At 41.4% G+C, this 15,717-nt stretch overlaps 1 protein-coding gene across 5 annotated transcripts in view; it reads right to left on the reverse strand.

The window, feature by feature from the left end:
• The window catches only part of gab3 (GRB2 associated binding protein 3), a 142,326-nt gene that overhangs the window by 52,497 nt on the left and 74,112 nt on the right, over positions 1 to 15,717 (reverse strand). For all 5 annotated transcript variants that reach the window (XR_006313792.1, XM_043704857.1, XM_043704856.1 and 2 more), the window contains exon 2: positions 12,473 to 12,773. Coding sequence is in view for 4 of the 5 variants with exons in the window: in XM_043704857.1 (XP_043560792.1) it covers positions 12,473 to 12,773 (301 nt within the window). In the remaining variant the exon portion in view is untranslated. The remainder of the gene's footprint in view (positions 1 to 12,472; positions 12,774 to 15,717) is intronic.

The following is a 15,717-nucleotide window of genomic DNA, read 5'->3' on the forward strand; positions in this document are numbered from 1 at the left end:
AGAAGGCGTCCAGTCTCCCCAAAGTAGAGGAGACTGTATCAGGAACATTGGATACAATAAATGACTTTGGTGGATGTGCAGGTAAAATTTTGATGGATGTGGAAGGCTCCTTTGGGGCTTTGGACAGAGGTAAGGTGGGAAGTATGCGTAGGTTTTGCAATTCCTGCGGTGGCAGGGGAAGGTGCCAGGAGGGGAGGGTGGGTTTTTGGGGGGTGTGGACCTGACCAGGTAGTCACGGAGGGAACGGTCTTTGCGGAAAGTGGATAGGGGTGGGGAGGGAAATATATCCCTGGTGGTGGGGTCCATTTGTAGGCGGCAGAAATGTTGACGAATGATACTATTTATGCGGAGGTTGGTGGATTGCAAGGTGAGGACCAGGGGGTTTCTGTCCTTGTTGCAGTTGGAGGGGTGGGGTTCGAGGGCAGAGGTGTGGGATGTGGATGAGATGCATTGGAGGGCATCTTCAACCACGTGGGAAGGGAAACTTTGGTCTTTAAAGAAGGAGGCCATCTGGTGTGTTCTGTGGTGGAATTAGTCCTCCTGGGAGCAAATGCAGTGGAAGCGAAGGAATTGGGAATACAGGATAGCATTTTTGCAGGAGGTAGGGTGAGAGGAGGTGTTATCCAGGTAGCTGTGGGAGTCGGTGGATTTGTAAAAAATGTCAGTGTTGAGTTGATCCTCGTGTATGGAGATGGAGAGGTCTAGGAAGGGGAGGGAGGTGTCAGAGATGGTCCAGGTGAATTTAAAGTCCAGGTAGAAGTTGATTGTGTTAGTGAAGTTGATGAACTGATGAACTGGGAGCACGACGTGGCATCGATGCGGGGAGTCATCAACGTAGTGGAGGAAGAGGTGGGGAGTGGTGTCGGTGTAACTCCGGAAGATGGACTGTTCTATGTAGCCGACAAAGAGACAGGCATAGCTGGGACCCATGCTGGTGCCCATGGCTACCCCTTTCGTCTGGAGGAAGTCGGAGGATTGGAAGGAGAAATTGTTGAGGGTGAGGACCAGTTCAGCCAAACGAATAAGCGTGTCATTGGAGAGACTGGACACCTTCTCACAGAACGCTTTAGAGAACATCTTCAGGACACCCGCACCAACCAACCCCATCGCCCCATGGCCCAACATTTTAACTCCCCCTCTCACTCTGCTGATGACATGCAGGTCCTGGGCCTCCTCCATCAACACTCCCTCACCGCCCAACACCTGGAGGAAGAACACTTATCTTCCGCCTCGGAACCCTTCAACCCCAGGGCATCAATGTGGACATCACCAGTTTCCTCATTTCCCCTCCCCCACCTTACCCCAGTTCCAACCTTCCAGCTCAGCACCACCCTCATGACTTGTCCCACCTGTCAATCGACCTTCCCACCTATCCGCTACACCTTCCTCTCCGACCTATCACCTTTACCTCCATCTCCATTCAGCTATTGTACTCTCAGCAACCTTCTCCCCAGCCCCACCACCCCTCCCCCTCCCATTTATCTCTCCACCCCCGAGGATCCCAACCTCTTTCCTGAAGAAGGGCTCTGGCCCAAAATGTCGATTTTCCTGCTCCTCTGATGCTGCCTGACCAGCTGTGCTTTTCCAGCAACACACTCTCAACTTTGTTACTCAGGAGGAAGTAAAAATCTACTTTTTTATGTGAGAGTATTATTAGACCATAGGCTCCATGCCTGGGCCACCAAAGTTTTCACCCAAATTGCTTTTAATGCAAGCAGTACTGGTGAGAAGGAATACATGGGAGAAACTAACTTTATCCTCAAATTTGGCAGCACTGTATAAGCAACTTGTAGATATTTTCCTAATCAACGTGTTCAGAGATCTTCTTAGACATTTCTGGAACAGATGGGACTTGAACACTACCACTGCACAAGAGCTCTCAAGTAGCCTGTATTACTGTTGATTATTAGGTCAGCTTCACACTGACATTTTTACAAACCCACAGCTACCTGGATTACACCTCATATAGATTGACTGATCTTCATTCTTTATTTCTTTGAAGAAAATGCTTTGAAGTGATTAAAGGCAAATTTGCAATGATATTAAGGGAATTGACAAAATTGAACTATGTAATTTATGCACTACAGTGACGGTTTGAAATATAAGGACACAGTTTAAAAGAATTGAAATTAAGAGAAAGAAGGGATATTTGGTTGGACTTACTGCACGAAAAGGATAGCAGGTTATTAATAATTGTACATAAATGTCCTAATTTGCTATTTTTTAGTTCATTCTTGGACCTCAACCTCTCTTTCGATCCCTTTCCTTTCTCTTCAGTCCCTTTTCTCTCTTTCTAATCCAGTCTCTTTCCTTTTACATTTCAGTCTCTCTGTGCCTTCATTCCTATGTTTATTCCGAATTTAATTCTGTCTCTCCCCCCTCTGTCTTTAGTGATGGTAGGGGCCAATAATGGAGCTCTCTGCAGGACAGACCGCCTAAAAAACAGGATGTGAGTCAAACGTTATCAGAAACGTTAGAGAGACCTGAGGAGGAAAATAAAAATGTCTTCAGAGATAACTGGATACATGCTGGAAATGAGAATGAAAGGTAGCTGGGTTTTCTTCCAGTTTCAATAACCATGAATTTAATTATGCAACTTATAGGCAAATCTTTCAGCAACAGTGATGGAAATGTTAATGAATTCAATTTTTAAAACTTACTGTACAATTACCGCTGCCTTATCCCCAGAATTAAGATCCATTAGAAGCCAAAGGGTGTTTCTGGTTTCCTAACACTTCTCAGGTCAACTGCCAATGTTCAATCATCTTTCTCCTCAGTAGCAGAACCTTCCTTAGGCTGCTTTCAGTGTCACAGTGACCCAACATTTATCTGTCCTTAGCCAATGAGCTGCCTAGGAATTCATGGTAGATGTCAAAAGTTTGCCAATCTTATTAAAACGAGTGGGCCTAAGGGCCTTGCTGTTCCTGCAGAGAGATCAATCCTTATGCCCGTTTCCAGCTGGACAGCTAGCAAGTGCCAATATAAACCCCCAAACTCTGACAATGAACAGTAATAGTGGCCTTTGCCTGATTCCAAACATTTTCAGTGTAATTTTCCCATTCTGGTGAGATATGAGCAATGTCAAGAAAGGTGGAAAAATAGGATATGAATGAAAAAATCAGATCCTTCCTGTCAAAAAAACTTTTTTGCAATGTCCCTCACAACCATTAAGTGGTGACTGCAGAACCTCACCATTGAGAAGGCAGTATGTTATTTTCACTCATTAAAGCCCTTTCTTCAAGAAACTAGACATCAAATTGCCACAATGTAAATCAGAGCAGCTAACTGCGAGTTGCAGCTGACCCAATGTTTGTCCTGGCCATCATTTAACTGCTTCTTCACAACAAAAGTACTACATGCTCCATGGCCACCATTCTTAATCCATGCATGTCAGTATTGGCAAACCACTGCCTCACCACATCACCATAGCTCATCTTGGACCAGCTTGCACACCACTTCAGCCCTTTCCATTGGAGGTCAAGGACACCTACATCTGCCAGGTCTCTTTGTGTACAGGAACTCATAGCCATCTCATACATCTTCACAGAATGCATTTTATGGTTTTAGATTGCTTTCTTAGAGCACACTCTCTGATTTCAGCACTGGCTTATTGACTGCTTGTCTTGCTTTCTTAGGGTCGTTAGTGTTCAGTTACAGGCTACTATCCACTGTTGCTTAAGCTGTTCTTCAGTGCAGACAGAGACACAAGGCAGCTTGTGATGGGAGAAATGGGGGTTGAGAGAGCACTGAGAAAGTAGTCGGACAGGGGGAGAAGTCAAAGAAACCTTGAAGTGAAGGTTTATAGCTCCTTGAAAGTAGTAAAGGTACTGAAGAAGGCATTTTGTACACTTGCTTTTATTGGTCCTTGCATTGAGTAAAGGAGCTGGGAGGTCATGTTATGGCTGTACAGGACATTAGTTAGGCCACTATTCTGGTCTCCCTGCAATAGGAAGGATGTAGCGGGAAAAAAAAACAATCTGGATGGTTATATGAATAATAAGGGTTTAAAGGGATATAGGCCAAATGCTGGCAACTAGGACTAGATTAATTTAGGATGTCTGGACAGCGTGAACTAGTTGGACTGAAGGGTCTGTTTCCATGCTATGTCTCTATGTCATTATGTGGCAATACACTATGGCAATAGCAGACTTGCAGCATGTGCCAGCAGATTATGCAGCAAACACACTTTGTGTGTTTCAAATAAATGAACAGGTGTGACAGTACTTACTTAAGTGAACGGGACAATGGTCAGTCAGGGGGTGCTGTTACACTCAGCCAAGGAGTTCATTTGATGACACGACTGGAAGTTTGCCATGGTAAGTCAGACTCTTAGTTGTATCAGTCCATGGATCGATGTCCTTGCAGTCAGGGGATTAGTCCAAGGTCAACCCTGCAGGTCAAGTGCAAGTAGTCTGTATTTATGGGTTATAGGTAAGTATGTTGAAGTGCTGTAGTGACATCTGTCCTTTGGTTGGGCCAATGCTTCTTGCTATGAGAGAAAAGAAGTGATTGCACATGCTGAAAGTGGATGGAAGTGCAATTACTGGTGATGCACCAGCAAAAGGTACCCTCATTGAATAAGCCGAAAGCCCAGAGGACAGAATGGTTGGGTTTGGGAGGAGGAATTGGGTAAAGGACATTAAATGGATATGATGCTTGCAATACTTAAAGTTATAGTCCCTGAGCCATGGGACTGATGTGCACCATGGCAGAATTAGAGTGACTGGTGACCCTGTAAGTATGAGGTTACAGACAGAAGATGGTGACATTTATCCTTGTGGTGTAGACAAGATCAATGACCATTTTTTCTCATTGACGGATGTTCTTTTTACACTATCCCAGGCCTTTACCTAGGTTCAGGCAGACTGTATCTGTTAGCATGGCCTCCTGTAGCAGTCAGCTGGAAAAAGGACTACCCTCTTCTCCATTACCATCTCCATCAGCACCTCCAGGTCCCTGTCTGCGACACAGGGCCATGTTCAAAAATAACATTCAAGCACTGTGTGAGAGGCAATTCCTGGCTTGCAGAATCTGATGTGATGTGCACTTTGGCTTTATATATGGCAACATAGAAGATACTGGCAGTGCTGAACTTTTCCATCTCATTGGCTGTGTAACTTCCTACAAATGGCACCAAGATCCCAGCTGCATGCTTAAATGAAGTGGACAGAGGAATATTGTGTGAGAAAATTTGCTCCGAGCCATGGCAGACCAGACACCATAAATCAAACTCAGCAAAACACTTTAACTAAAATGGGAAAATTATGGATGGGTATATGAATAGGAAGGGTTTAGAGGGATATGGGCCAAGTGCCGGTAAATGGGACTAGATTAATTTAGGATATGTGGTTGGTATGAACGAATTGAACCAAAGGGTTTCATGCTCTACGTCTGTATGACTGTATGTCTATTAGTATACCAACTGCTTAAGTTGACCTAAAACGATATATTTGTTAATTCAACAGTTCAATTAGATTGTCTTTTAATAATTGAATAAAACTTTTCAGTAACAAATAGCTTGCACCTCAGGGAAGATGTAACCTGATGTTCACTTCATAGAAAGTAGTGTGTTGATTACAGACAAAAAGGGAAGAATAGAGTAAGAACGACAACAAAAGCCAAATTTCATCCCATTTGAAATACACAAAATGAAGCATAAATTGGATTTTCATCTTCAATGAAATTTACAACAATTACATTACATTTATTAACCTTTCAGGATGAATGTTACATGAATGATTTACAGCCGGCTGGCTATCAGTATTTGTAGTCAAATGTTGGAAAATCTGGTGGATTAAGTGACTCATTCCTTGACTCCTTCTGTTTAAATGAGATAATCTGCTTTAGTGTCAGTGTGTTTTCATGGAATTTTTTTAAACATAAGTTCACATTTCTTTCCCAGAACTGTACATCGTCATGTATGCAAAAAATTTACAAGCTAAAATGCTTCTTTTGCTTTTCTTTTACAGAATCAGCATTTCTTAATTATGATTTATTATTGTGATTTTTGTTGATAATTCAATATGCACATAAAAATGTTAGCCATGGTTATAAACCTTGAGGTGCCCTGCTATTTAACAAGTCATGATGGACAGACAGAACACTTAGCTCACTATGTCGGCATAAGTGGTCAACACAATAACCTCCAAATCTTTTGAGATAAATCATTTCAAATGTAAGCCATTCATGAGACAGAACAAAATAGTTTGGATTTCTAGTGCACAGCAGTATCGAATGTACGATGCTTTCACTATTTGACCTTAGGCTTTTAACAGACAAGATACTGTCTTTGTTCCAAGGGACCCTACTGATAGATCAATAGCCTACTAATGTGTCAAACAGCTACTGAGTAGTGTTCTAGGACAGTACTAAAGGACTCCTTTTATCATAACTGACATAAATAGATTTCTTTGTGCTGCTAGCTGCAAAGAAACATGCTCTAGACTGCATGACAGACTGTTTCACTGCAGAGACATTAACTCTTTTGATGGCTCAATTGCCAGGATAAGGCTAAACTTTTCTTCCTGAATTAGAAACCATGGAGAGTTAGGATCCTGAAGCTGAAAAGGGTTATAAAGACAAATGTATTGTCTTCCTTCCTCCCTTGAAGGTACTGCAAGTTGTTGGACTCTCAATTCATCACAGAAATGACCATGCTTCATGTGTATAATTAGCAGTAAAGCCGACTCTGACTATGGCAGGCATCACATCTGACCTTCATCCAATCCTCATCCAAAGTACACAAATGTACCTTGCATCAGTTGTCACTGGATGGCGATCAGCAACAGAAATCCTGGTCACTTCTTTTCAGTTTTAGGATCAGGATACTGAAGACAATAGTAGTGCTCTACCTGCTGCCCTTTTTGATGAGGAAACATTAAAGGTGAGGAAATCAACAGCAGAATATCAATCCTCATAATGCCTGTCCAGTGGCATCTCATGAAAATAGTACTGAACAATGGCAAGTGTGCATCTCACTGTAATACCTTTGATAGTTGAGTAACTAAAGCCTGACATTTAGATTCATGCTAAATAATGGGGATGGATTACCTACAGAACAATACACCAGCAAATATATCCAACATCAAATGTGAAAGAGATTTAGTTAACTTTTACTGTCAGTGTTTTGTTCTTGTCAAGAAACTGAACTGGAGACTGAGCTATAATGCAAGACAAATCAAATGTAAACAAATGTGTCCAGTTCTGGTCACCTCATTATGGGAAGCACATAGATGCTTTGGTGACGGTTCAGAGGAGATTTACCAGGATGCTGCCTGAATCGGAGGGCTTGTCTTAGAAGAGATGTTGTGAGAGCTAGGTCTTTTAACACTGGAGAGAAGGAACTTGAAAGAGGTGTACAGCGTAACGAGAGGTATAGATAGAGTAGCTAGCCGGAGACTTTTCCCCAGGGCAGAAATGGCTGTCACAAGGGGTCGTAATTTTAAGGTGATTGCAGGAAGATATCGGGGAGATGTCAGAGGTAGGTTCTTTATGCAGAGAGTGATGGGTGCGTGGAATGCACTGCCAATGGTGGTAGTAGAGTCAGAGACATTAGGAACATTTAAGTGACTGCGGAACAAACACATGGATAGCAGTAAATTGAGGGCTGTGTAGGTTAGGTTGATCTTAGATTAAAATAAATGCTTGGCACAACATTGTGGGTCAAAGGGCCTGTACTGTGCTGTACCGTTCTATATTCTATGTTCTAAAACTTGGGAAATTGATGAATAAATGACAGCAAACTTAGATTTCATAAAGCTGAACATTTTAAGTAGAAGAACAGATGAATGTGGTCTAGGAAATAATGAGTTATAGAGGGGTTTCAATACGGAAGTTGTGGAGAGAAGAGAATATAGGGTGGAGCCTTTGCCATTTGGGAAGAAGAGAAAAATTTTGGAGAATCACAAGTACAAAGTGAAGAGAAAATTAAGGAATCATGAGAGAGATGAGTAAGTGATGCCCTACTATGCACCAAAAATGTTCTGACCTGTCCAAGACTTTGAGACAAGTGTGAGGAGAAGCTTCCCAAGGACAAGAAAAATAAATTAACAGACTTGGACTTTGAAAGCATGTGTCAGCCCATCAAAAAGAAAATAGTCTGTTAATTTTTAAAAAGATTGCTTTACTCATGAAAATCAAGCATACCAAGGATGTTTTTTTTATTGAAGAAAAATTGTTTCAGAAAAATCATGCACCATTTTTGTTCAGAAAATGACAAAGCAAGTTACAAACGAGTTCCTATGATTTATCATTATACAGTTAATTTGAAAGTATTTCAGCTCAGATTTTCAACAAGTCAGGCTGACTCAGGAGTACTTTAAAAATAGTTAGAAGGAACCAATAGTGAGATTGCCATTCACCACACCCCTTCACCCCTTTTTCAATTTTCAGCATCTTTTTGTTTTGCTGGTACTGGGTAAGGGTGCAGCTTTCATTTATTCACTGGTGGGACATGGGCATCACTGGCTGGCCAGCATTTATTGCTCACCTCTAGTTACCCTTGAGACGTGGTGGTGAGCTGCCTTCTTGAACTGCTGCAGTCCGCATGCTGTAGGTTGACCCACAATGTCCTTAGGGAGGGAATTCCAGGACTTTGACCCAGTGACAGTGAAGGACTGGCGATTCCAAATCAGGATGGTGAGTGACTTAGAGGGCAACTTGCATGTGGTGGTGTTCCCATGCATCTGTTGCCTTTGTCCTTCTAGGTGGATGTGGTCATGGGTTTGGAATGTGCTGTCTAAGGAACCTTGGTGAATTTCTGCAGTGCATCTTGTAGATAGTACACACTGCTGCTACTGAGCGTCAGGCCTGGAGTGGGTGGCTGCTTGAAGATGTGATGCCAATCAAGCGGGCTTCTTTGTCCTGGATGGTGTCAAGCTGCTTGAGTGTTGTTGGAGCTGCATCCATTCAGGCAAACGTGGAGTATTCCATCACACTCCTGACTTGTGCCTTGTAGATGGTAGACAGGTTTTACGGAGTCAGGAGATTACCTATTAACTACAGTATTCTTAGCCTCTGACCTGCTTTGTGTTAATGTGGTGAGTCCATATAAAAAGGCATAATTAAAAAGGAATGCTGTTGAATGCATCAATTAACAGGCCATCAACAGTAGCTTAGAAAAAATACATTGTTTCTGAAGCCTCAAAGAGTTCAGCTGATTTCACATCTGAGTGAGTTTTGTTGGGTTTCAGAGACTCTGAAATCGCATCTCAGCAATTCACATTTTGAATGGCCATTCTAAGAAGCTACTAAAAGATTAGTTGTTCCTCACTATAGTGACTGAGTAGACATTTATTTTTGTTACAGATTAACTACTTGATAGTATTTGAAATCTTTGAATAGGTTTCATGAGAGTTTTTCCTCAATATCATACCTGTATGAGTGATATCTCGAGTAGGTTGTTCGAAGCCTCAATTATTTTCATCTCCACATGGCTTCTAAGGGCTCTTCAGTGTGAATAATTGCAGCTCTATTAGTTTGTAACTATTTTATTTGTTAATAACCATTTCAAAAACATGGATCCTGAACTCCGTGAATATTAAATGAGTGGTAATGGAGAGTGCAGGGCGGGAGGGGAGGGGGTGTGCTGAGAACATAAGGAATCAAGACATGCTGTGGAGTACAAATGGAGAGAGCATATGGGGCTATGGGAGGACATTGAGGATGTTGGAGTCTGATATTCATGATTAAAAATGGTCTGAAAGTCCAGTATGTGGAGGTGACCATTCAAACCCATCCATTTGCCTCAGTTTATACCTTGGGTCTATCTCCGGAAGCAGTAGCTCCGACCCTATCCCACCTCTACCTAACCAAAGTAAAAATTAGGTGGACAGTGACTTTGTCAAGGAATGGCTCTGTTGGGTGGGATGTTTCCTCTCTCAATCTTGTTTTGTGCAGGAAGGTCCAGTGTAGCCGGTACTCTGGGGTTATCTTTGGCAGGTTAGCTTTGAAGCAGAAGATGAAGAGATCCAGCCAGATTGGCTGCCTGTGGTAATGCAATAACTAGAGGTAGGCCACTTAGTACAGCTGCACCAGTAAAAACAACTGACCTGTCAGTGATTTGATGAACCACCTGATGAAGGAGCAGCGCTCCGAAAGCTAGTGCTTCCAATTAAATCTGTTGGACTATAACCTGGTGTTGTGTGACTTTGAACTGTGAGTGTTCACTATGGTGACAGGTTCACATTACAGGTATCAGAGATCACAGGCAACAAAGGCAATGCTATGGATAACTAATCAGAGCAGAACAATGAGAACCAGTCAAAACTGGGTACCAGGACTTTTTAAGAAGCTTCAAATCTATTTGCTATAATAAGAACTTTTATAATGCCCTATTTACTTTTACAGTTTGCAACATCTCACATTTTCTTTGTTGAACAATGTTACTTGATCTGTGGGGATAACAAATACAGTCAGGATTGAGACTCCAGCCTACTGATTCATGATTTCTAGACATTTCTACGTCAATTCAAAGCAAGCTGCTTATTTCGATAAAATTAGTACAGTCCCTGAAATGTCAGAATAAGTAGGTAGAACTGTAATTATCAGGGTGGAATAAATCACAAGACTGCTATCCACAATTACAAAGGAAGTAATTTGAAATGTCTAAAGCCTGGAGAGATGCTTCTATCTTGTCAAAAGATTATCCTTAACAATATAGGCTTCTCTGGAGTCAGATTGTAAAGAAAAATCCAGAAATGATCCTCACAATTGGATTCATTGTATGGACGTAAAAGGTTGGCTTTCTTTATGGATGGTCAAATGATGGTCTTCACAAGATTGCAAGAGAAATACAAATCAGAAACAACATTCAGCTCTCATGTCTCTCTTTCTTAAAAGATCCAATTGACAATTTCCTGTCAATAGTGTATCATTTCTACATATGATTTCAGAATTTTCATGTCCACTTTGCCACTTAAAACTTCGCTCTTTAATTGAAAAACTTGCTCTTTAATTGAAAAACTTGCTGATATTAGAAATGAATTTGCACTTTAATAATTTGAAATCATATCTCTGCCGCCTTGACTTGCAAATTAATGTGTACTAAATTTTAAGTGCAGTTCAAAATTTTATATTTCCCTGAAGATCACCCTTAAGTCATTTCTTCTGAACAGATAAGCTTCATAACTGTTCATTAAATGGTTTGCAGTTTCATTCGTTCCCATGTATTTACAGTGAATTGAACCAAATGCAATATTAAAGGTTTGATTGAACTACAAAACATCTCAGAATTTCATAAAGATCACCTTTGACTGTATACTACAGGTTTGGGTATGTAATTGAACCTTTCCTTTCTTTACTGTTTTGCAATGGTTGCACACATTGAGTATCAAGTCTACTAAGATTCCAGATCTTCAACTTCTTCCTTAGGAATTTTTTAGATTAGATTACCTACAGTGTGGAAACAGGCCATTTGGCCCAACAAGTCCACACCAACTCTTCGAATAGTAACCCATCCAGACGCATTCCCCTAAACTATATTTATCCCTGACTAATATGCCTCACACTATGGCAATTTAGCCTGGCCAAGTCATCTAACCTGCACATCTTTAAATTGTGGGAGGAAACCCACGGAGAAACGAGGAGAATGTGCAAAATCCACACAGACAGAAATCCTGGGAGGGAATCGAACCCAGGTCTTTGGCGTTGTGAGGCAGCATGCTAATCACTGAGCCATCGTGCTACCCAAAACATTTGACATTATTAATTCAGCATGTATGCCACCGATTTCCTTTCTATGTGCAGTACTTGCCTGTATTGTTCAGCTCATTACTACATGAAACCAATTCATTCCACAGCTGTACACCTAGAATCATTTGGGTTCTCCTCATTAAATATTATTTTCAAATTCAACATGTTTGCATTGAGTTTCTATATGCAAGTAAGTCTGGAAATTAGACAAATGATTCCACCTTGTGCAGATGTACCTACCTGATAGCTTCCAAATTAGATATTTGTCTTAAATCACAACACTCTAAAAACTCAATCTTTCAGAACGGGAATTTCACCAGCAGTAGAGCATCTTCACAGTCATAACTATACTGCATTAATTATCTTATAAAAAATCAAATGGAGGTTGCTAAATAGTAGAAGAGGAATGAGTCAGACACTCTGAAGGTGCATGTGTGTTGGATGAGAGGCCAGTTCAAAAATTCACATGTATAATAATGTACTGAAGTGCAACTTCAAAAAGAAAACTCCATGAATTACATCAATTCTGCAAGGGTTGATCTGTGGCTATTGCCATTTGTGTTTTGATCATGTTCCATGTTCAGCCATTCTTGATAGCAGTCAGAGAGGTCAAAAAGAATCTGGCTGGCTACAGCCCAGTCCCTAGTTCACCAGAGAATGAAATACATGTCAATTTCTTCTTTTTTTAACCAATAAAATTGCATCAAAGAAATTGCCCATGCCAACCCTCTTACCCTAGGGAAATTAAGGCAGGTAATACAGTAATTATTTTAAGTTGTACCTGTTCCATCATCGCTGGAACTAAAGCCACAGATTAGACTGATGTGTCGTACCCAGCTGTTCATTTCATCCTGCGTTTTAGCCACCAAGTAAAATGTACGAGCCGGAGTCTTAACTTCAAAGATGTAGCTGTTCTGGAATTCTTTTTTACTGAGCTTTAAGCCAGCTTCAATGTTTTCACATTCAGTGAGGTTTATCATACGGAGAGGTTTCTTGGAGTGGTGGTTTTTGTAGTATTCAAGGACATCTGGGTTGCCACTCAATCGACCACTGCGTAGCACAAACCAACGCTTCCTCCAGGCCTGGAGAAAAACAGAAGGCAGTCAGACTTCAGCACTATTGCAAGAGCACAGATTGTCTTTGCCCCTCTTAACAGGCTTGAGTCTCACTGGAAGACCTTTTGTGTTCCTCAACTTATTGGTAATCCTTCACTTGCGAACTATGCTGATGAGTTTTAGAAAACGGTAACAGGGTCAGAAGAATCAGTGTATGCAAGGGATAACATGTTTGACAAAACTTCTGGCATTTTGGGCAGATATAACTGGGAGAGTTGATAAGGGGGGAGCAGCAGTGATGGTTTACTTGGACTGCAAGAAGGCTTTTGATAATATCCTGCAGAAGAAATTGGTATGTAAAATTAGAATGCAAGGGATTTGGGGTAGATAGATTAACATAGATAGAGAACTGATTGGCAGACAAGAAATAAAAAATAGGTATAAGCGGGTCTTTTTCCAGGTGGCAGGCAGAATCTAATGGGATACTGCAGGGATCAGTGTTTGTATCCTATTCATCCATGATATTATGATTTGATGGGGGAATTAAATGTAACATTTTGAAGTTTGCAGATGAACAAAGGTGAGTGGGAGCATGAGCAGTGAGGAGGATGCAAAGGTCCTTCAGTATGATTTAGACAAGTTGAGTGAGTGGGCATTATATGGCAGATGAAGTATAATGCGGATAAATGTGAGGTTATCCACTTTGGTAGCAAAAACAGGAAGGCAGATTATTATTAATTGGCAGTACTTTGGAAAAGTGCAAAGTACAACAGGATCTGGGTGGCCTCACACACCAGTCACAGAAAGCAAGAATGCAGGAGCAGCAGTCGGTGAAGAAAGTAGATGGGATGTTTGCTTTCATAGCGAGAGGATTTGAGTACAGGAGCAGGGATGTTTTGCTGCAATTATACAGGGCTTTGGTGAAACCACAGCTGGAGTTTTCTGTGCTATTTTGGTCTCCATGTCTGAGGAGGGGTGTTCTGCTTATGGATCCAGTCCAATAAAGATTTACCAGACTGATTCCTGGGATGGTGGGACTGAAATATGAATAGAGACTGGATCAGTTAGGATTATATTCATTGGAGTTTGGATGAATGAGGGGTGGGGGTGGACCTCACAGAAACACACAAATTCAAACAGAAATAGACAGGGTCAACTCAGAATGGATGGTCCTGAACACCGGGGAGTCTTGAACCAGGGGTTACTGTTTAAGGATATGGGTAGGCCCTGTTCACCGAGCTGGGAATTTGTGTTGCAGACGTTTCGTCCCCTGTCTAGGTGACATATTCAGTGCTTGGGAACCTCCTGTGAAGCGCTTCTGTGATCTTTCCTCCGGCATTTGTAGTGGTTTGAATCTGCCGCTTCCGGTCGTCAGTTCCAGCTGTCCGCTGCAGTGGTCGGTATATTGCGTGTGTGGCAACATGAATATTGATTGAATCTGTGGACACCTAAACAGGGGACGAAACGTCTGCAACACAAATTCCCAGCTCGGCGAACAGAACCACAACAACGAGCACCTGAGCTATAAATCTTCTCACAAACTTTGAATATGGGTAGGCCATTTAGGACTGTGAGTGATGAGCCTGTGGAATTCTCTGCCACAGAAAGTGGCTAAGACCAAAACATTGAATGTTTTCGAGATGGAGATATATACAGTTTTTTGTGCTGAAGGGATCAAATGGCATGGTGAGAAAGTGGGAACAGGTTACTGTTCATTCAAGAAATAAGGACAGATTAGGAATCAATTGCTACAACTGATTTACATGAATAAGAAATGTTTGGAGAGATATGGGCCAAGCTCAGACAGCTGAGACTTGTTTAGTTTGGGATTATGGTTAGTATGGACTGATTGGATTAAAGGGTCTGTTTTTTGTACTGTATGACTTTAGGACTCTGTAACTGTGATTCCATGCTCCAGTGTGATTCATAATTATGAAGCAAAGTGGAATGGAGAAAAATTGCAATAAAAAGGTTTTTTTCAAAAAAAAAGGAATCATCTGCATGTTACAAATGAGTAATTTCTCTTTTCAAAAGTGTTAGAAAATAGATCAGTTCAGAATGTCTATAATTACAGACATGGTGCAAATGGAAAGGTATCAATATTAAATGTAATTGTATAAAACGTTTTCTTCAACAGATGAAAGACTAACACAGTGTTCTTTTGAAAGTACTGTCACATGGTTTTGGACATAACACATGTGGTAAAAGTGGTTTAACACACTGCACAATTTCCTTTAGTTTAAATCTTTCAACTTCGTATTCTTAAAGGAGACGTTGCACAGCAGTTGTGCAAATTGTGAATATATCGCTCATTAAAATGACTTATGCATCATTACTGCATTGGAATTTCTTCATAAACACCATTCCAGCACAAAATGAATACAAAACAGGAAGCCATTGGAAATGATATTGATCACTGATCTAGGAAAGAAACTACAGCTCTCCATCACTGTATTTATCTGTTTTTTCCAGGCACTTTAACACTTGCTGTTTTAATTCAGAATCCAGGAAACCAGTTCCGATCTGCCAGCTTTCAGCCTGTACACTGTTAAATTTTTTGTGACAATCTCATCAACCCCTGTAAAATCCAAAAGGGTCAATCTTACCAGCTGTTAGATGTGCGTGGTGCTGGAAAAGCACAGCAGGTCAGGCAGCATCCGAGGGGCAGGAGAATTGACATTTTGGGCATAAGCTCTTCATCAGGAATGAGGCTTATGGGCCAAGACTGAGAGATAAAATGGAAGTGGGGTGAGGCGGAGAGGAAGATAACTGAGAATGCAGTAGGTAGATGAAGAAGGGAGAGAAGGTAATCGGTCAGAGATTAGGGTGGAGTAGATAGATGGGAAAGACGATGGACAGGTCAAGAGGATGGTGTCAATTTGGAAGCTTGGGACTGGGATAAGGTGGGGGGAGGGGAAATGAGGAAACTGGTGAAATCCATATTAATCCCTCTGAGATTTTCTATAGTGGA

The sequence above is a fragment of the Chiloscyllium plagiosum genome, chromosome 15, assembly GCF_004010195.1.
Source record: "Chiloscyllium plagiosum isolate BGI_BamShark_2017 chromosome 15, ASM401019v2, whole genome shotgun sequence".
Lineage (NCBI taxonomy): Eukaryota > Metazoa > Chordata > Chondrichthyes > Orectolobiformes > Hemiscylliidae > Chiloscyllium > Chiloscyllium plagiosum.